General features: G+C 61.1%; 4 protein-coding genes across 9 annotated transcripts; 2 read left to right on the top strand and 2 right to left on the bottom strand.

The window, feature by feature from the left end:
- Positions 1-2,790: 2,790 nt before the first annotated feature.
- On the top strand, positions 2,791-7,498 carry DOC2A (double C2 domain alpha). Of its 4 annotated transcripts, none has more exons than XM_067563836.1 (11): positions 2,791-2,820; positions 3,286-3,552; positions 3,943-4,022; positions 4,537-4,611; positions 4,877-4,986; positions 5,171-5,297; positions 5,748-5,807; positions 6,214-6,371; positions 6,872-6,998; positions 7,095-7,191; positions 7,277-7,498. In XM_067563836.1, exons 2-11 carry the CDS (start codon positions 3,294-3,296, stop codon positions 7,414-7,416), a joined length of 1,233 nt encoding a protein of 410 aa, XP_067419937.1. In that variant the 5' UTR covers positions 2,791-2,820; positions 3,286-3,293; the 3' UTR covers positions 7,417-7,498. The 4 variants fall into 4 exon arrangements, with proteins under 4 accessions (XP_067419937.1, XP_067419939.1, XP_067419938.1 ...); XM_067563838.1 differs by having other exon boundaries at positions 6,872-6,953; XM_067563837.1 differs by having other exon boundaries at positions 4,546-4,611.
- Positions 7,499-7,934: 436 nt separating this feature from the next.
- INO80E (INO80 complex subunit E) lies at positions 7,935-11,268 on the bottom strand. The gene is made up of 7 exons (XM_067563840.1): positions 11,117-11,268; positions 10,934-11,004; positions 10,764-10,816; positions 9,803-9,878; positions 9,536-9,653; positions 8,816-8,932; positions 7,935-8,355 (listed from the first exon to the last, which is right to left on the bottom strand). The coding sequence occupies exons 1-7, from the start codon at positions 11,195-11,197 to the stop codon at positions 8,131-8,133; spliced, it is 741 nt and encodes a 246-aa protein (XP_067419941.1). The 5' UTR covers positions 11,198-11,268; the 3' UTR covers positions 7,935-8,130.
- A 264-nt stretch (positions 11,269-11,532) lies between these two features.
- On the top strand, positions 11,533-18,136 carry HIRIP3 (HIRA interacting protein 3). 2 transcript variants are annotated; one of them, XM_067563842.1, is made up of 7 exons: positions 11,533-11,637; positions 11,870-11,990; positions 12,069-12,231; positions 12,494-13,977; positions 15,942-16,095; positions 16,333-16,431; positions 16,654-18,136. In XM_067563842.1, exons 1-7 carry the CDS (start codon positions 11,573-11,575, stop codon positions 16,797-16,799), a joined length of 2,232 nt encoding a protein of 743 aa, XP_067419943.1. In that variant the 5' UTR covers positions 11,533-11,572; the 3' UTR covers positions 16,800-18,136. The 2 variants fall into 2 exon arrangements, with proteins under 2 accessions (XP_067419943.1, XP_067419944.1); XM_067563843.1 differs by having other exon boundaries at positions 12,072-12,231.
- Positions 17,866-20,347, bottom strand: LOC137163570 (dual specificity protein phosphatase 14-like). 2 transcript variants are annotated; one of them, XM_067563844.1, is made up of 2 exons: positions 19,826-20,347; positions 17,866-18,875 (listed from the first exon to the last, which is right to left on the bottom strand). In XM_067563844.1, exon 2 carries the CDS (start codon positions 18,864-18,866, stop codon positions 18,231-18,233), a length of 636 nt encoding a protein of 211 aa, XP_067419945.1. In that variant the 5' UTR covers positions 18,867-18,875; positions 19,826-20,347; the 3' UTR covers positions 17,866-18,230. The 2 variants fall into 2 exon arrangements, with proteins under 2 accessions (XP_067419945.1, XP_067419946.1); XM_067563845.1 differs by lacking the exon at positions 19,826-20,347 and adding an exon at positions 19,251-19,378.
- Positions 20,348-20,702: the final 355 nt, after the last annotated feature.

Here is a 20,702-nt window from a genome sequence, read left to right on the forward strand (position 1 = left end):
CAGGCTCAGCGCCCTCCCCCGGAGGCAGCCACAGCACTCAAGAAAAATCAACATTCAAAGCCATCATCCAGCCTTAAGGACCTGGCAGAGCCCCAGAGGGGCGGGAAGGGGGCAATGGTGAGGGGGGGAGGGAGACAGTTTCAGGCCCAGGCTATGGAGGGGAGGGAAGGGAAGGCAGTGCCAGCAGGGGACAGAATGACAGAGCCGGGCACGGAGCGGGGGGGGCGGGGGAGAAGGGGGAGCGGTTTCTGCTTCCTGCGCTAAGATTTTAAAGGTCAGACAGTCTGGGCCCTGCACAGACAAACAGCTCAGCCCAGCTGCCCAGCTCTGCCATTAGCTGGCTCCTCACCGGCTGGCCAGGCTGAGGCCCAGGACATGGGCCACGGGGCCTCCCACTCTGGGGAGCTGGCTCTCATCCAGGCTGGCTCAGGGGTGTCAGTCGGAGCCACCTGGGTTCTCTCCCCAGCTCTGGGAGGGGAGTGGGGTCTGGTGGTTAGAGCGGGGCGGCTGGGAGCCAGGACTCCTGGGTTCCATTAGTTTGTGTCAATGCAATAAGTGAGTCTCATGGAGGGAATCTGCCAACTTCCTGGGAACGAAGCAAGTGGAAAAACGCCTGTGAGCTAGAGGGATTAAAGGGCCGTTCTGCTCCTGTCTCAGCCCTAGTGGAGAATCACCCCAGTCCCTTTCCACAGCCTGTCAGGCAGGGCTCCCAACCCTCCCCGCTCCCCTGCTCTAACCACTAGACCCTGCTCCCCTCCCAGAGCCCAGACCGGATAGCTGTCTGTCCCAGGTATGGATCTGTCCAGGCTTCCCCTCTGTTGGTGTTCTAGACCAGTTCTAGGGCTGCTGATGTTCACGCCTTGGCCTGTCCCCGCCTTGCTAGTGCCGGTTCTGCCCCCAAACCAGCCTAGAACCGCTCCCTCCTCCATCCCGCTTCTAGATCACTTCCAGACCCCTCCCCTGGATCCCACTGTGCCCCCCCCCCCCCCCCCCCCCGGCCTAGATTTTGGCTAACCCTGTTGTAGGCCCGTCCCCGGCTCTACCCTGGCAAGATCCCACCAGATGCCAGCCCTGAGCCGGGGCGCAAGCCACCGACTGTCCCCAAAGCCAAGGACATGAGCCGAGGTCGGTGATGCGCCAGGAGCCATGTTCATCGCCGCTGAAATGTGCCAGCCTGGAGCCCGGTGCAGCCCCAGCCTGGCCTGTCATAAATCAGCCCCCAGACACAGCCGAGGCCTGCGCCCTGGAAAACAGCCAGATGCAGCAAACATGAGCGGGCACCAGCAAAGCTGGGGGAGGAGGTGCCAGGGCTGGGCTAGGAGGGGGCTGCATGTCAGGAGTGAGGGGCACAGGCAGAGCTGGGGTGGATGGGCCAGGGCTGGGCTAGCAGGGGCTGCAGGTCGGGAGTGAGGGGCACCGGCAGAGCTGGGGGAGGAGGTGCCAGGGCCGGGCTAGCAGGGGGCTGCACATCAGGAGTGAGGGGCACTGGCATTGCTGTGAGAAAAGAAAGAAAGCATAAGTGCTTGGCTTCCCTCCGTCCCCACTAACAGACTCCAAACACCCCCATCAACAGGTGTTTATAACCGAAATATCCCGGCTTCTGTACAAGCTGTTGCATTGTGAAAAAGCATCAGGGGTTGGTGTGAACTAACTTCCAGGAATAGCACAGCAAAGGGAAAGCATGGGACCCCAGGGCTGGGCTGGCAGGGGGCTGCGGGTCAGGAATGAGGGGCAGCGGCAGAGCTGGGGTCCCAGGGCTGGGCTGGCAGGGAGCTGCGGGTCGGGAGTGAGGGACACCGACAGAACTGGGGGAGCCCAGAAATGATTTTTCTGTTCTTGTCCCACGCCCACATCCTGGGGCTCCGACCCCCCCCCCATCCCGAATAGCTGTCCTCCCCCCCTGTAATTGTCCCGGGTGGCTACGCCTCCTTCCCAGCTTGACTCTGGTGGAGAAAATTGAGTGAATGGCCGGACCCCGCTTCCCTGCCCTGCCACCCTGGGACCCGGCCCTGCTCTAACCACTAGACCCCGCTCCCCCCTGAGATCCACCCGAGAACCCAGGAGTCCTGGCTCCTAGCCCCCTCTTATCCCCCCATGGTGCAGCTGGCTCTTCTATGTGGATCCCTCATTAAATGTCAGTCCACAGCACATGTCATTGGAGGAAATATTTCCTGGTCTGGAATTGGACCAGGTTCGGGGTTGCCATGGCAACCGGGCTGGCGGGATGGGGCGGAGGTCAGGAGCTGCGGGAGGGGGCGGAGGGTGAAGAGATGAAATCTCTGAACCTCCCAGGTATTCCCTGGGACAGAGAACCCCACATTTCTCTGTACTGTGAGCTCCCTGGCTGGGCTGCGGGTCGGGAGTGAGGGGCACCGGCAGAGCTGGGGGATGGGGGTAGCCCAGGGCTGGGCTGGCAGGGGGCTGCGGGTCGGGAGTCAGGGGCACCGGCTGACCCTGTACTAAAGTCTATGACTTGCTTTATTTAAATATAGGAGAGAACCCAGGCGTCCTGGCTCCCAGCCCCACCCCCCCCAACCCAGCCAAGCCCCCTCCCCTCCCTGCATAATTCAGGGATTTTTTTATGAATTCGCTGCTCTCTTTTTCCCCGTTTAACCCTCGATTTCTGTTCTGCTTTTCCCATCACGCGTCTGTCCGTCCCCATCACCCCGCCATCCGTCCGTCTATCCCCGTCGCTCTCTCTCTCTGGATCTCCCCCCCCCCCCCCTCCCTCCGCTGTCCACCCCCCGCCCCCCGCCCTTCGTTTTCTCCTGGTCCCTCCAGCCCCAACACAGCCACTTGTTGCCGGCGAGAGGGCAGCAGGTACGGGGAGGAGCTGGGGACCCTGCGGGAGGTGCAGTTCGGGGGGCCGGGGGCTGCGGGGGAAGGGGGTGCAGGTGGGTTCAGAGGGGCATGGATCTGGAGGGCTGAGGGGAGGGGAGCTAGGGCAGTTTGGGGCAGGGGGCTGTGGGGGCGGGGGGATGGAGCTGGGGCAGGGGCTGTGGGGGGAGAGGAATGGAGCGGGGGCAGGGGGCTGTGGGAGCAGGGGCAGGGGGCTGTGGGGGGAGAGGAATGGAGCTGGGGCAGGGGGCTGTGGGGGCGGGGGGATGGAGCTGGGGCAGGGGACTGTGGGGGGAGAGGAATGGAGCTGGGGCAGGGGGCTGTGGGGGCGGGGTGATGGAGCTGGGGCAGGGGCTGTGGAGGGAGAGACTGGGGAGGGGTCTCCCGCGGGGCCGTGACCCCTCCGCAGCCCCGTGACCGCCGCCGTGCCCCCCCCCCCCCCCGCAGGCGCGTGCATGTCCGGGCTGGGCGGGGGTCGGGATAAGCCCCCCGGGCCCGTGCCCCTCCGAGAGCACATGGCCATCGACGTGTGCCCCGGCCCCATCCGCCCCATCCGCCAGATCTCGGACTACTTCCCCCGCCGCAGCCTCGGGGGGGACCCCGCGCAGGACGGGGAGGGGGCTGGCCGGCCGCCCGCCCCCCTGGAGACACCCCCCGCCCCGGGGCCGGCCGAGCAGGGCTACGATGCCGACACCTACGACTCCGATGACAGCAGTAAGTGGCTGGAAGAGGGATGGGACCCAGGTGTCCGGGATGGGTCCCTTGGGGGCCCAGCAGCGCCCCCAGAGACCAGGGCTGAGAATGGGACCCAGGCGTCCGGGACCCTTGAGGCCACTGCTGTGGGTTCGGGGCTTGGTGACCCTCTCCCCCAGACTCAAGCCCCTGGCAAGGAGAGGAGAGGGGACACCGCCAGCCCCCCCGCTTAACGAGAGCCAGGGGCCCCGTCCACTGGGTGTGTGTCGGGACAGATAGATCGATGGGAGTGTGGGGGGTAGATGTGGAGTAGATGGGGGGCAGACGCGGGGTGGGGCGGACAGAGGAGTCTCGGCGGGCGCCGCGTGCCGTGGTTGGATCAACCCCCCCCCCCCGCGTCTCTTTCCACAGCGGCTCTGGGGACCCTGGAGTTTGACCTGCTCTACGACCCGGACAGCTGCACCCTGCACTGCACCGTCCTGCGCGCCAAGGTACCCCCAGCCCCACAGCCCGGCCCCGCCGTGCCCCCCACTCCCGACCCGCTGCCCCGGGGCCTCTCACTGCTGCCCCGAGTCCAGCCTCGCTCTTCTTCCTCCCACCCCAGTCCTGCCCCCCCCCTCAGATCGCCCTCGCCCCCCCATTGCCAGAGGCGGGCATCGCGGCGGCCATGAGCATCCCGGCGCCCTGCCAAGAGCGGGTACCGCGGGCATCCGTGTCGCCATAACAACACAGCAGGGCTGCCTCTGGATGGGGGGCCAGGAGCAAGAGACAGACGGGGGAGAGGGACCCGCAGCCCCCCCGCTCTGCCCCATCCCGGGCCCTTGTTCTCTGGACTGTGACTGTGGGGAGGGCGGGGGGGGCCCAGTCCGGGTGAGGTTCTGAGGGCTGATTCGGGGTAAAGCATTTTGCGGCCTGGGGTTCAAGGGATCGGGGGGGCCAGTGGGAGCGGAGGGGAGGCAGTGGGGGCGGGGGGGCAGTGGGGCTGATCTCTCTTTGCCCCTCCAGGGGCTGAAGCCGATGGATTTTAACGGCCTGGCTGATCCCTACGTAAAACTTCACCTGCTGCCCGGGGCCTGCAAGGTAAATCCCCCCCTTACCCCCGAGCTCCTCGGCCCCCCAACCTCCCCCACACGTGGGCTAACGCTCTGCTGCGCTCTGCGCCATGCCGGGTTATGCTGGGACTCAATGGTCCATGCTGGTCCTTTCTGCCTCTTACTGGCCCATGCCAGGATAAACTGGGCTGGACTGGTATATTTTGGCCTTCAGTTCTCCGTATTGGGCCTTACTGATTTATACTGGGTCCTACTGGTTCTCACTGATTTATACTGGTCCCTCCGGCCCTCAGGCCAACAAGCTGAAGACACAAACGCAGCGGAACACGCTGAACCCGGTGTGGAACGAGGGCCTGACCTACACCGGCATCACGGGGGAGGACATGGCACGGAAAACCCTGCGGTGAGACCCCCCGTGCTCCTCACTCCCGACCTGCAGCCGCCGCTCCCTCCCACCCCGTGCTCCTCACTCCCGACCTGAGCCCCTTCCCCCGTGCTTCTCACTCCCGCCTTGTAGCCCCCCTCCCCACCCCGCGATGCTCCTCACTCCCGACCTGCAGCCCCCCTGACTCCCCGTCTCGCTCCAGGGTCTCGGTCTGCGACGAGGACAAGCTGACCCACAACGAGTTCATCGGGGAGACCCGGGTGCCACTGCGGCGCCTCAAACCTGCCCAGAAGAAACATTTCAACATCTGCCTGGAGCCCCAAATCCCGGTGAGACCCTGGGCCCCTCCCCCAGCCAGCTGTGTCTTGCTGGATGCTCCAGATGTGTGAGGGGCTGCCCCGTTTCCAGCGGTTCCCTCCCGGCGCTTGCTGGCCGCGCTGCGGTCTGCCTCCTTCCCAGATGCTGCCCGCCGCACCTACCAGTTGTGCACCCAGATGTGCGCGCACCCTTTTCCAGATGTTTTCAGCTCCAGTATGGCCCCCATTCCAGCTGTTCCCCAGGGCACTGGCCAGATGGGCTTTAGCACCTATTCCTTTTGCAGATGTTACACCGTCTCCTCGCCCTTCCCCTTTCCAGCTGTTCTTCCTCCCACGCCCTCTCCAGATGTTCTCCACAGCTTTCCCAGCTGTGCTACAGCTGTCATCGGCGGGCGGGGGGTCGGGCGGGGAGCTGTTTTTATGCCCATCCTTCTAACACCGCCTCCCCTTCTCCCTTCCCAGCTGGCCTCCCCCTCCTCCATGTCGGCTGCGCTGCGGGGAATCTCCTGTTACCTCAGAGAGGTAGGGCTCCCCCGTCCCTCCCTTCCCGGGTTTCCACCTACGCCCTCCGGCAGCCCTCCCTGCCCCCCGCATGTCCTCACACCCTAGTCCCACTCCCTACTCCAGTCTGGTGGAGAGCTGGGAGGGCCCAGGGGAGCCGTCCCAGACACTGGGGTCCTTTTCCTCTTCCAATGTCAGGGGTGCTGGAGGGCCCCAGGGGAGCCACCTTGGATGCCTGGGTTCCTGTCCCGTGCCAGTCTCTGGGGGCACTGGGGGGACCCTGTGAGACCCATCCCGGACACTGGGGTCCCTTTCCCATCCCAGTCTCTGGGGGCGCTGCAGGGCCCCCAGGGAGCCGTCCCGGACAGTGGAGTCCCACCCCCACATGGGCAGTGCGAGGGCACTGACGTGCCCCCTCTACCCGCAGTTGGAGCAGGCCGAGCAATGGGAGCTGGAGGAGCGGGGCCGAATCCTGCTGGCACTGACGTACAGCTCCGAGCGCCGGGGGCTGCTGGTGGGGATCCTGCGCTGCGCCCACCTGGCCGCCATGGATGTCAACGGCTACTCCGACCCCTACGTCAAAACGTGAACCCCACAGGGGGGCAAAGCTTAGTGGGGCCTGGAAAGGGGGTAGCTCTGTGGTTGCTGGGGTCTGAGTTGGAGGGAGGCCAGGAAATCGGGGGCACAGTGGGGAGGGGTGGAGTGCTGGCAATGAACATAGGCAGGTGTGCATTTGGGGGTGCTGAGAAGTGGGGGTGGGATAACTTGGGGTGTGCAGAGGGAGGGCAAGAGGTGCTGGGGTGGAGGGAAGGGGGTGGGGGGAATGAGAATGGGGAGCCTGGAAGCAGAGCAGGGAAGGTGGAAGCAGAGCAGGGAAGGGGGGGCCCACCACCCACCTCCAACTTTTGTGCCCAGCCATTGAACCCCACATACGCAGAGGAAGGGCACGCCCTCGTGGGGCCAGGGAAACTGCAGGACTCCAGGGTTCTTCCCCTGCTCTGAGAGAGTGGGGTTCAGTGGTTAGAGCGGGGGGGGGGGGGGCTAGGAGCCAGGACTCCTGGATTCATCCTGTATCTCTCCGGCAGGTACCTGAGACCAGATGTGGAGAAGAAATCAAAGCACAAAACGAGCGTGAAGAAGAAAACGCTGAACCCCGAATATAACGAGGTGCTGGAGGGGGCTGGGGGAGCCCAGGGCACACCCCAATTTGCTGTGAGGGCTGCCACTCTCGCAGAGGGAGCAGGGCCAGGGGGGAGGTTAGGGAACTGGGGGACCCAGCCTGACACCCTCCCTTCCCTTTCCCCGCAGGAATTCTTCTACGAAATCGACCAAGCGGAGCTGGCGCAGAAATCGCTGGAGGTCACGGTGTGGGACTACGACATTGGGAAATCCAACGACTTCATTGGTGAGGGGAGGGGACGCTGTTAGGTGGGCTCCAGGGGACGCCGCCGTGGGGGAGGTGCCTCACTAACCCGTCTCCCCCTCCCCAGGTGGCATGACGCTAGGCCCAGGCTCCAAAGGCGAGGGCCTGCAGCACTGGCTGCGCTGCCTGCAAAGCCCTGACCGGCGCTGGGAACACTGGCACACGTTGACCAACGAGCTCCCAGAATCCTCGGCATTCGCGCCCTGATGGGGCCAGTGCCCAGCCCGCTCCCTGCCTGCCTCTTCAAGGAGCGGGGCCCTTTGCACGAGGACTCCTGCATGTTTACACGGGGGCGGGAAGGAACCCGTCCCCTCCGTGCCGTGGCGTCTCTGGGGAGCCATTTGTTTCTGTCAGGGGTTGCGGGAGGGGCAACACTGACTCCACCCCTCCAGGTCTGTTAATCGGGGGAGGGGCCTCATATGCAAATTGTGCCACTTGCTGCAAAAAAAATATGCAAACAAATATTCAAATTGGTAGGAAATCAGCCCCTCCCACATTCCTCTCCCCTCAGGACCAATTTTGGGACCTGCACCTTTAAAAAAATTTTTTGTCTACAGTCAAAAATCCCAACTCTCTCTTAAAGGGGCAACTTTTTTCTGCACCGTTTTTTACAAAACGGTTTCTAAAAGGGTTTGCTTGCCCCAGGAAGGTCCCCCTGAAGCCACCAGCTTGGTTCAACAGCTTCTCTTCTAAGGGTTTCTGGGATTTCAGGGGGCCATGGAGGATTGGGGGGTGCTTGGGGGGATCACTGAAGTCGCCACAGCACTGTTTTTAATACCAAAATCATGTTTATTTGGTTAATTTGCATGTATGGTGCCTGTTAATGCAACTGGAATGGATGTGAAATAAACTGGGGGGCTCTCGGGGTCCCCCCTCATACTGCTGAGCTGTGTATCTCCAGAGGGCTCCCCCCACCTCCCACTATTCTGGGATATCTATGACGAGCTCGTCATCCCCATCCAGGGGGTCTTCACCACTCCCCTCCCCCGTGTCACTGAACATTTGCTGGGGCACGGTGCTGAGGATGGTGGGGGGCGGGAGCTTGGAGGAAAGGGTGGCCAGGGAGCCGGTGCCCCCCCGAGGCGAGGAGAAGGGCAGCCCCCCCACCACCGAGCAGTCAGGATGGGTGGCCGGCGTCAGGGGCATCTGTAACGGACAGAGGGGAGGGGAAGTGAGGGGATACCGCCACAGCCCAGCCCCACAACCCCCGCTTTCCTTACGCCCCACGCAGTACCTGCTCCCTGGGCTCCCCATGGCCCCTGCCTGTCGTAAGCCCCCTCACCCCTCCTCCCGACCCCCTCCCCCAACTCCTCTGGCTCCGACCCCTAACCCACACAGTCCAGGCTTGACCCCTCCATCACCGCCCCTCCGAAACACACTATCCCTCCCACCCCATCTCCTCCGTCCATTCTCATCCTCCTCCCAACCACTAACCCTTGCCCCCTGCACCCACCCTCCCCCACTCTGCTCCCTCACGATCCCAACTTCCTCCTCTGACCCCCCAACCCCAGCCACACAACCTCTCCCCCACCCTGCCCTCCCAGCCCCTCACTCCCCCACCCAACACACCCTGACCCCCATGTTCTCCCCCCGCACTAGGCAGTACCTTGAGCTTGCGGGTGCCTTTGGCCCGTCGCTCAGGGCGGGTGCGTTCGGGGCGGGGGGCGCAGGGCTCCGGCGCCAGGTACTCGGAGGGAAATGGGCTGTAAGGGGGGGAGGCCAGCTGGGAGGCAAAGCACAGAAGCAATGGAGAAAAGGTGACGAGTTAGAGAACGATGCTGCTGGGCACTATGGGGCGGACACGCCCCACATCACCAGACCCCCCCCCCCCCCCCCCCCCCCCCGACAGACACAACAACACATAACCCCTCAGCACAAATGAGGCAACCCCTCCCAACATACCCTCCCTAAGAAGCACCCCCCTCATACACACACACGGCCTTAATGCATGTCCCCCGACTCCATGGCACTGCCCCATGGGACAGCTGACACCCACAGCTGGCTTTACAACAAAGACCCACCGCTCGACAACCACAACCAAGAGGCGGGGGGACCCCGATGGAAGTGTGGAGGGGGGAAGGAAGGGAGCGGGGAGGCACCTCCGCATGGCTGATGCCCATGGTGGCTCTGCCCTGGAAGCCAAGACAGCCATGTTGGATACTGGCACAGAGATCACTCTGCCTGTAATGAATAAATTGGGACTTGTCATGAAGCCGTGGCAGCCATGTTGGACAATGGCAGAGATCACAACACCAGTCCACAACCCCCACCTGGAGGCCATATTGGATTCTGGTATCCCGCGCTCCCTAGTGGAAGAATCACTCACTGAGCTTAGGTAGGGGGAGGGTGCCCCCGAGCCCTGCAGGGGGAAGCCTGAGGTTGCCTGGAGAGAGAGACCAGAGGACGATGGGGATGATGCTCCACCAAGCTGGGGGCTCCGCTTCCTGGAGGAGAGAGGCAGACAGGGAGTTACCGCGAAGCTGTGGCAGCCATGCCGCATACTGGCACAGGTCCATTATACTGCCCACATTAAATATGACAGCTCCACTATGCACAGACCCACCCCCAGGGGAAGGAGGAGCCTCATACTCACCTCTTCAGCGGCTGTAGCTCCGCCCCCTTGGGCCCCTCCCCGTCGCTGTTCTCTGAGGAAGCCGTGGCCTCTGAGTCTGGCAGGGCAAAGCAAAGGGGGAGTTAATGGGGTAAGATGACCCATCCCAGTGCCCCTCCCCCATTCACAACATCCCCCAACCAGCGCCCCCTCCCCCCAGCACCCTCCACCTGCACTGAACCAGCCTCCAGCCTGTCCCCAGCATCTCCTTCCCCATAGACAGCCACCCCCCAGCCACCCCATGCTCAGCCCCCCAAAACATCCTCTGGCCTGTATCCCCTACCCCATATCCCACCACTCACCCCCCCAAATCCTCCTATCACCTGTGCCCCACATGATCCCTCCCATTTCAGACACCCCAAAAACCTCTACAACCTGTGTCCCCCCAGTGTCCTGAACACTGAGACACACACCCCACACAAAAATCCCACTGCGTTCTGCACCCCTGGTGGCCCTTTTCCACAGCCTGCGATCACCCTTCCCCCCAAATACCCCTATTACATTTGCCCCAACAAACACCAGCCCCCCCAGACGACCACTCCCCTCATCCAACTGACTCCTCAACTCCAGCCCCCACCCCAGGGGCTCCTCCCTCTACTCAGACCCCTCAAAACACACCCCATTCCTCCACACCCCAGCAATGCCCCATTCTCCCCTCCCCCATGACCCCCAGCCTCCACAGCCCCCCATAGATGCCCGAACCGCAGCCCAATCCATGCACTTGCACCCGAGACTCACGGATCAGGCCCCTCCCCAGCTACCCCTTAGCCTTGCTAAGGACCAAGGGAGGCCTCCATGGCACCCCCATCTCGGTATCTCAACACCGGGTGCCCAGCCCAGCGCTACATATCGGAGGACCATGGGGAGGGGCAGCAGCGGCAATAAGAGGCAGAGCTCAGGAGAGCGAGGCCCCGATCCCCACCCCCAGCCAGGCCCCCACTACCTGACGACTCCTCATCCACATTCTCGTACTGCAGCAGCCGATCCAAGAGGAAGCTGGAAAAGCAAAAATACAGCGTCAGCCCCTCCGGGCCCAAACCCGCCGCGCACCCGCGTTACGGCCCGGCCCGGCCGGTGCCCCGCACTCCCGCCCCGCCCCGGGGCCCCCGGTACCTTTTATCCCGCGACACCTTCAGCAGCTTCCGCTGGGCCTTCCTCAGCTCCTCCTGGAAACACTCCTGCTCCTGGGGGAAGAGACCGTTGGGGCCGTTAGAACCGGGGCCGTTGGGACCGTTAGAACCGGGGCCGTTGGGACCCCCGCCCCCCGCCACTCCCCCGCAGGCCCCGCCCCCTCACGTAGATCAGCAGCTTGAGGCGCCGCTTCAGGGCCCGGTAGCGCCGCTTGTAGCTGCCCGGCTCTGCCTCCGCCCCGTTCATCACCGGCGGCCGGGCCCGGCCTCCGCCGCCCCATCGGCCCCCACCGTCCGCAGCTCCCGTCAGCCCCTGCGCCGCCCCGGCTCCCCATTGGCCTCCCCGGCTCCCCTCGGGCAGCCTACAGCTCCGGTCAGCCCCTGCGCCTCCCCGGCTCCCCATTGGCCCGTCCTCGGGCAGCCTACAGCTCCCGTCAGCCCCTGCGCCTCCCCGGCTCCCCATTGGCCCGTCCTCGGGCAGCCTACAGCTCCCGTCAGCCCCTGCGCCTCCCCGGCTCCCCATTGGCCCGTCCTCGGGCAGCCTACAGCTCCCGTCAGCCCCTGCGGTGTTACGGTGGCCGGGCCGGCTCTGGAGGCGGGAAAGACGTAGCGGGAGCGGGCGATGGCTGCGGAGCGGGAAATGCGGGACTTCACCCGCGGGCTCTTCCAGTGCAGCCCTGACCTCAGGTGCCCCGGGCCCGGACGCCTGGGTTCTCTGGGGGGTCTTTTGGGTGGGAGCAAAGGATTCTGGGATGCCGGACGCCTGGGTTCTCTGGGGGGTCTTTTGGGTGGGAGCAAAGGATTCTGGGATGCCGGACGCCTGGGTTCTCTGAGTGGGGAGGAGTTTGGTGGGTTAGAGCAGGGGACCGGGAGCCTGGACTCCTGGGTTCTCTAATCCCTTTCTGCCCTGTGCCCCCAGCGTGCTGACGCTGTCCATGGTGCGGACGAAGTACCTGGCACACGTGGGCCGAGAGAGCCTGGTGCCGGAGGAGAAGCAGCTGCTCAAGCAGCTGGTGGAGGAGGAGCTGCTGACAATGCAGGTGAGGGGGACTCGGCAAGGGGGGGCCTTCAATGGGGGCGGGGCGGGGCTCCCATGTAACCTCACTGCTCTCTCCCAGCAGCTAGGTGAGTCTAGCGGTGACGAGGAGTCCCCGACCCCCAAGAGTGCCCAAGACACCCCTGAAGCTCAGGCTCAGAAGCGACCATGGCGTGGCTCCAACTCCTCTGGGGGGAGCCCCAAAGAGATGGCAAGAAAGAAACAACGACTGAATCGAGATTCTGGTGAGCAGACACCCATCCTGCTTTAGAGGGGCCACGTCCCAGCGTCAGGCGAGGGGTCCCTGCATGAACCACACCCCACACCAGAACCAGCCGTGTCCCAGCACTGGGGGAGGGGTCCCCATATACCCAGCCCCTGCGCACGGTCCTAGAGGATCCTTGTCCCAGCACCAGGAAAGGGGTCCCCATGTACCCACATGCCCCACCCCACAACCTGCCCCATCCTGGTGCCAGGTTAATCCTTTGTTTCCCATCCGCTTTCCAGAGAACAGTTCTGATGGGGAGGATTCTGGGATTGATTCGAGGAAGACAAAGCTGGCTCCTGCCCGAAGAGATGCTGGGAAATGTGGGCGGGCGAGATCGTGGGAGGACGAGGGGGACTCTGGAGCAGAGGAGACGCCTGACCGGGGAGGCTCTGGCAGCGACAGTGACTCTGAAGGGGGAGCCAGGAGCCAGGGAATGAAGCAGCCCCCAAGGAGGAGAACAGGGGAAGCCAAGGGGCAGGACCGGGCAGGGAAGAAGCGAGCAAGAGTGGCAGAGTGGAGGGGCGATTGCAGGGAGCAGAAGGGGAAGGAGGACAGGGGAACAGTGGCTCAGATAGAGGAGGAATCGGGGAGCAAATCAGAAGTAGAGGAGGAGTGTAAGCAGCAGGAGCAGACTGGGAAGAAGGGTGCGATGAAGGCAGAGCAGAGGGATGATAGTGAGGAGGAGGAGGGGGACAGCAAGAAGAAAGGGACGATGAAGGCTTGGGGGAAGGAAGCAAGGAATGACTCGGAGGAGGAGAGGAAGAGCCGGAAGCAGGGCACGAGGAAGGCAGAGCGCAGGGGAGATAGCGAGGAGGAGGAATCGGAGGGGGAGAGGAAGAGCAGGAAAGAGACGGGGAAGAAGGGCGCAAGGAATGCAGAGCAGGGCAGTGATAGCGAGGAAGAGGAGAGCAAGCAAAGACTGAAGGCTGGGGAGGAGGAGAGGAAGAGCCGGAAGCAGGGCGTGAGGAAGGCACAGTGGAGGGGAGATAGCGAGGAGGAGGGGGACAGCAAAAAGAAGAGGAGGAGGATGAAGGCTCGAGGGAAGGAATCGGGGAGTGACTCGGAGGAGGACAAGGAGGAGCGTAAGGGCAGGAGACAGGCAGGGAAGAAGGGAGTGAGGAAAGCAGGGAGATGGAATGATAGCGAGGATGAAGACAAGAATAAAACAAAGGCTCAGAGGAAGGAGGGGTTGGGGTGTGCGGAGGAGCGTAAGTGGCAGAAGCAGATGGGGAAGAAGGGAATGGGGAAGGCAGAGAGATGGAGCGATAGTGAAGATGAGGAGGGGGGTACCAAGAAGAGACGAGGGAAGGAATCGGGGAGTGAATCGGAGGAGGAGAGGAAGAGCCGGAAGCAGGCAGGGAAGCAGGGCGCGAGGAAGGCAGAGCGCAGGGGAGATAGCAAGGAGGAGGAGAGCAAGCAAAGGCTGAAGGCTGGGGAGGAGGAGGAAGAATCGGGGAGCGAATCGGAGGGGGAGAGGAAGAGCAGGAAAGAGACGGGGAAGAAGGGCGCAAGGAAGGCAGAGCAGGACAGCGATAGCGAGGAAGAGGAGAGCAAGCTGAAGGCTGGGGAGGAGGAGGAATCAGGGAGCGAGAGAGAGGAGTGTGAAGTGCAGGCAAAGAAGAAGGGCAGCTCCAAGTCAGATGGAGACTCTTCATCATCATCATCCTCCGCACAGGGTGAGAACAACAGCCCCAACCATGGCTCCAGGCACAAGAAGGGAAAGGTGAGAGTGGGGCATGGGACTCGGGCATCTAGGACATCTCACACAGAGGGTCCTGCAGCGTTCCCAGAGCCCAGGATGGGAAATGGGACCCAGGTGTTCAGGATGGCTCCCCGAGAGAGCCCCACAGAAAAGAATTGAGAACTGTAATTGCACTACATGAATTTTTTTCTTCTGGCAAAACTGTTTTAAGTCTCGAAAGAGGAAACGTGAACTGAAATTTGATTCGATTCCGTTTTTCTCCTCGTGCAAATTATTTTTGTAAGCCAGTAAAAGGAACAGAGAAATTGAACTGAAATTTGCCTGCATTTTTTTCCAGTGAAAAAATATTTTAGCATTTACCCAAAAAATGGGGGGAGACGCTGTGAAATGAAATTTTGGCTCCATGAATTATTTTTCCCATGATATATTTGTTTTACAATCCAGGGAAAAGGATCAAGGACTGAAATTGCATTAAATTCTGTCTTTTTCCCTGTGGGAAAAATTGATATAAAAGTCAGGAAAAAGGTGAAAAGTTCTAAAGTGACATTTTATTGTATGATTTTTTTGGGGGTGGTGGTGGGGCGACAATTCTTTTAAAAACCAGAGAAAAGGGAACAAGAAATTGAGAACTGAAATTTTCCTACATTTCTTCCAGTGGAAAATTGTTTTAGAAGTTAGAAAAAAAAGGGAAAGAAATTATGGAATTAAATTTTTGCTACATTCATTTTTCCCCAGTGGAAAATTTATTTTAAAATTCAGGAAACAGGAATTGTGAATTGAAATTGTACTCAATGAATTTTTTTCTTCCTGGCAAATTAATTTTAAAAGTCAGGAAAAAGAGGAAAAATGTGAAATGAAATTTTACTGCAGGAATTTTTGTCCCCCCAGTGGAAATTTTTGGTAAACAGAGAAAAGGAAAAGAAAATTAGGAACTTGACATTTTGCTATTTCATCTCTTCCCACCTATGGAAAAATTGTTTTAAAACTCAGGGGAAAAGAATTCTGAATGGAAAATGCACCACATGGTTGTTTTTTTCCTCTTGGAAAAATTGTTTTAAAAGTCAGGAAAGAGAAAATATGAATTGAAATTTTATTAAATGCAATTTTTTCTCAGTGCAATTAAAAAAAGAGCAAGAGAAAAGGGAAAAATACAGAACTGATTTTTTACTACATATTTTTCCCCAGTGGATATTATTTTTTAAAGGTAGAAAAATGGAAATGAGAAATTGTTAAATGATATTTTGCTATATTTTTTTCCCTGGTAGAAAAATTGTTTTAAAATTCAGGGGAAAGAAATTGCTAAACTGAAATTGCGCAACATGATTTTTTTTCTCCTAAAAATTCCTTTAAGAAAAGAAAATGGGGGAAAGAAAATGAACTGAAATGCTACTACATTTTTTTTCCAGTGGAAATTTGCTTTGAAAGTTAAGAGAAAAAGGCAGCAAGAAATTGTAAACTAACATTTATTACGTGACTTGTCTTTGCAGTGGAAATTTTTTTTAGAAAAGTTAGGGAACAAGAAATTGTAAACTGACATTTTCCTATATGAATTTTTTTTCTAGTGGAAAAATAGTTATAAAAGGGGAAAAGAAATTATGAAATGACATTTTATTGGGTGAATTCCCACTCCCCACCCCCAGTAGAATTCTTTTTTTGTTTAATATAAAGGGAGAGAGGGAGTCTGGGTAAAAGGAAAGCCTTTGAGAGCTGAAATTTTCCTACATTCGTTTCTTTTTTCCAGTGGAAAAATTCAGAGAACGATGGGAAATTTGGGGGGGAAAAAAACAAAAAAAGCCAACCTTCAGTTTTTTAAAGGAACTCTTACTTCCCCCGGGTGGGCGCGGGAAAATGTCGTTTGATTTTTCTCACGAAAAGTGAGTTTGATTTTTCCCACACAGATGGGAGCCAGAATAAGCCCCCGCCAACCCCAAGGGGGTGATGCTGCTTCTTGAGGGGCTGTTTCTAATTTGCTCCCGCCCCCCCAGGCACCCGGGGAGCACCCAGCGGTGCAGCGGCTCAAGCGCTATATCCTGGCCTGTGGTGTGCGGCGGAACTACAAGAAGCTGCTGGGCACGTGTCGCTCCGTCAAAGAGCGGGTCAGGGTGCTGCGCCGGGAGCTGGAGGCCATCGGGCTGCAGGGTGAGGCAGTGGGGTAGGATGGGTTGGAGGGGGCAGGGGGCTGTGGATGGGGGGGCAGGCCGGCAGGCTGGGGGGTTGAAGATGGGGCAGAAGGAAAGGGGCCCCCTGGACTGAGTTGGGGGGCAGGTAGGGATGGGGCAGGGGGAACCGTGGGGAGAGGGGTGGTAGGAGCTGGATTGGACGGGTGAGGGATCCCCCTGGGGAGGGGTGGATTGTAAACCACTGCCCCCCTCCCAGGGAACCCCTCGCTGGAGCGGTGCCGGGCACTGCGGCAGCACCGGGAGGAGGCGGCTGAGGTGGCGGCGCTGGACATGGGGAACATCATCGCCTCGGAAGGTAAGCGGGTGGTGGTGCAGGCAGGAGGCTGGTGGGGGGCCTGTGGGTCTCGATCGAGGGGCAGGATTGTGGGGTGGATCAGACTGGAGGCGGGAGGCTCAGATGGGACAGGGGTGTGGGGTAGGGCTGGGGAGGTGGATCTCAGGGATGATGGGGCAGTTGAGGGGGACATGGGGCTGCGGTCCCCATCTGGAGCCAACACCCCCTCTAACCTCCCCACAGGCCGCCCCCGACGCCGCAATGTCTGGAGTCTGTACAGCGCCCCCCCGGCTGTCCCCCCCAGCCCTGACAGAAAGCCCCCGGCCCAGCACCCCGTGGACTGGTCCAGCCTCCGTGGCATCATCAGCAGCGATGGGGAGAGTGATTGAGCCTGGGGGATGGCGCTTGGACCCCTCAGAGGCTGGGTATAACAGCCCCCCTGCCGGGCTGGGAATAAGGGTTCACCCTGATATGACCCTGCCCCCCATCACTGGGGGGCCTCTGCCATTGGGACTCCCCTGGTTGGAAGGGCCCAATATTTGGGGGGGTGCATCCCTATTGGATGGGTTGAATTTGGAAGGCTGATCTCTGCCATTCCAATGTTGAGGTGGATTGGGGCAGTAAGGCTCTTCCATTCTCCTTGGGGTAGGAGGCAAATATGGAGCTCTGGGGTAGACGTGGGGGCAGAAATTGGGGGGGTAACCACCAGGAATCCCCCTCAGTGCCTGGCACTTTCTGGGGTGATCCCACCTGTCACTCCAAAGCTGGAGGTCAGGGAACCCCAAGTCACAAGGGGACAAGAATTGACCCCAAAACATCCTTGGGGTGGCCCCTCAATGAAGGATCCTGGGGCAGTGGGCTGTCCCCGCCCCCTCATTGTAAATGTCGGTTATGTGAGTTTTTTATATTATAAAATAAAGTTAATTTTGTTGTTTAAGGGGAGAGTGAGCAAATGCCTGGCCCCCTCCTGGTCTCCCCATCTGCAGCCAGCACCTCCCACTGAACCCCCTCCCTGCCCCACAGTGCCCCCTGCCGACTCCTCCCAGCTGGTGTAATTGAAACAAACTTTTTATTAGTGAACGGTCTCCGCTCATTAAGTCCATAAGAAATGCTAGGTAATGAATATAGATATTTCTATCGCTATGTACAGACTATACACAGGCTGTAGGAAGACAGGCTGCGAGCAGATCCCCCCCGCTCCCAGTTTTGCTTCTCCCCACTTAGCCCCCTTGATGGGGGGCACCAGTTCAGATCTCATTTCTCCAGGGTGCAGAGATTGTTTGCAGGGGGATCTGAATTGGAAGGCAGTTAGTGGGGTGTTTGTGGTAGGCCCTACAACAATGGCTGCCCTGGAGGGAGCTTCACAAAGTGTGGGGGGGGCTTTGATGCTCAATGACTCCCTCCCTTTTATACACAGCTGCAGACTTGCTCCTCCTCCAAAGTCTCTGAGGTTGGAAAAAGCCCCTTTGTAGGACAATATCTGCCCCCCCTCCAGGGCAGTTCCACTGCAATCTGCCCCCGCCTTATCCCCGGGCCAGCTACACCAAAATCCCGCCTCCAGGGGCAAATACAGTCAACTGTGCCCCCTCAGTGTTCAGTCTGCCCCCTGCTGGGGCAGTTTGACTGAGCATGCCCCTAGCTGGTGGGAGTTATACACACATCTCCCCCCCTGGGGGCTGTTAATCTGTCCATGCCAAACTGAGCCCTGCCCCCTGCTGGGGCAGTTGTACGGCCAACCTCCTCTGGGCCTCGGGAATGTGGCCCGCCCAGGGACACCGAAATCTGTCTTGTCCCGGCCGGCGCCCCCGCCTGGCCCGCGCTTATCGGTAGCTCCAGAGGGGCACCAGGCCACGGGTCTCCTGCTCATAGACATCGGGCACAAGGCCAATGGGCGAGGGCACCATGCGGACGGTGTTCTTGCCGAACAGCTTGCGCTCATAGTCGATGAGCTGGCGCCAGAAGCCTACATTGGGCCGCACCACAGGGCGCCGGCTCTTGACCCACTGGTGGGCGTCCAGCAGGCTGAGACGATGGTACTTCATCAGGTAGGCGATGCAGAGCGAGGCCGAGCGACTGACACCCGCCACGCAGTGCACCAGGGTGCGCCCGTTGCGCTTGCCCGTCTGGTGGATGCGGTCAGCCACCGAGTCGAAGTAGAGGGCAAGGGGGGCGTGGGGCAGGTCGGGCACCGGCACCTTGACGTAGTCGATGTCAGGCCAGTTGGCGTTGGGGATCTCCATGGTGGCATTGACCACACAGGTCACAGCCCGGGCGTACACCAGGTGCCGGTTGGCGGCCGCGTTGCCGCTGCACAGGTAGAGGCAGGGCGAGATCTGTGCGATGCCCCCCAGCGTGGAGAGCGAGGTGGTGCCCGGGGTCGGCTTGGCCGTGGGGGGTGGGCTGCGCCGGAAGAAGGCGGGCGTCCGGAAATTCATGGTGGAGGCTTCGGCGTACATGGGGGGCAGCTGGGGAAGAGAAAAGAGGATGTTGGGGGGACGGCTCTGCAGCTGGGAGGGGACAGTTCCTGTGCCCCATCCTCCTCCCCACAGTCAGTGTCCGCCCTGGGGTCAGAGCGGGTCTGGTGATCCCGGAGGGCAGAGGTCCCCTGCCTCCCAGCTCCGCCCCCCTGCAGGGCACAGACCCCCTCCCCCACCTGTCTCTACCCCTTTAAATTCCCACTCCCGCTAGGCTGGGGGGCAGATTTATCCCTCGAGTCAAGCGCTCGCCCCATTTCTCCAGTGCCGGGGGGATCCAGCCCCATCCCTCCCGGACTCCTGGGTTCTCCTGCCCCCGCCGCAGGGCTGGATGGGCGCTTTGGGCGGCCCGGCCCACATTCCTACCTCGCTCAGGACTGGCCTGGCCCCGCCCCGTGGGATTAGGGGGACAGGGGGCAGCCGGGGGGGCCCTGCATCCCGCCGCGGAACCCAGGTGTCCGGGGTTCGGATCGGACGGGGGGGGAGGGGACTGCGGGGATGATGCGCAGAAAAAGGGAGGAGGAGGGGCGGGCAAGGCCGAGGGGGGCCGGGACAGCCCCTTAAAGGGCCAGGCCGCTATTGGCCTCCGGCCCCGCCCCCACCCTGCCGGTGCCCCTCACTCCCGACTCGCAGCCCCTGGTGGGGGCGGGTGGGGGTGGCAGAATTTGCATCCGGATCCCAGATTGCCCTCGCCCCACGTGCCCCCAGCACCTGCCTTTCTGGGCAGGGGTGTTCCAAGCAGCCCCCCACTTTCTTCAGGGAGCCCCTCCCCCCCAAACCCTCTGCCCCTGCCACCACGGCCCAATTACCCCGACGTCCCCGCACCCCAGATCCCTGCCTCCCGGCACCCCCTGGGCTGCAAAGCCCTGCCCCACTTCAGAACCCTCAAGAGAATCAGGGTGCACCAGAACCCCCCTTCAGGCCATAGGGCGCCCCCTTACCTGGCGCTTCCCTGCTTCCACTCGGCTGGACACGCTGGGGGGCACCACAGCCTCCGCACTGACCCCAAACCGGGCGGTGGGGCCCCGACGGCTGGGTAAGGCAAACGGGGGGGGCACGGCCAACGGTGCCCCCTTCCGCTCCTTGGCTGCCTTGTCTCCTTCCTTATCCCTCCCTCAGCGCCTGCCTTCTTCCCTCCGTCTGGTTCTCTGGTTCGCCCCCTCGCTTTTCTCCCTGCACGGCTCTGTCTCTCCGTCCCCAGCACTGAGTCCTGCCCTCCTTCCCCAGGCCTCTATATACTATGGGCCCCCCCAGGCCGGGGTGCGTTGGAGGTAACAATGGGTTGCCATGGTGATGAGATGCGGGGGCGCGGGGGGACCGTGCGTCAGCTGCTGACACAGAAAGGAGACGGGGGGCACATGGGGGGGGGCAGCTTCCGGGTTCCCCGATGCCTCCAGCAGGCCCTGGCCCTGGGGGGGGGTGCCAGCCCCACCCAGACCCAGGGCGGGTGCCACTGGCGTGGGGGCAGGATGGGGCAGGGGCCGTTCCCCTGCAGGGAGCCCCAGTGAGCATCCCCTCCAGCCCGGCTGGGCTGGCAGCAGGTTGAAGTGTCTCTCCACCCCCTCATCACCCCCAGCCGGCGCCCCCCAGGGAGTCACGAAGCTGCTGTTCCCCCACACACACCCCCACTCACCCAGCACGGCCAGAGGGAGGCACCTGAGTCACCAGCCTCCCTGGGACAGCCTGGTACCACAGCAGGGAGGGGCACTGGCAGGGCTGTGCTAGCCGGGGGCTGCAGGTCAGGAGTGAGAGGCACTGGCAGAGGCGGGATGGACCCAGGCGGCTGGTGGGTGAGGAACATCTCTGGATAAAGGCAGG

The sequence above is a fragment of the Emydura macquarii genome, unplaced genomic scaffold (assembly GCF_026122565.2).
Source record: "Emydura macquarii macquarii isolate MOO-44397 ecotype Brisbane River unplaced genomic scaffold, CSIRO-AGI_Emac_v2 contig_2627, whole genome shotgun sequence".
Lineage (NCBI taxonomy): Eukaryota > Metazoa > Chordata > Testudines > Chelidae > Emydura > Emydura macquarii.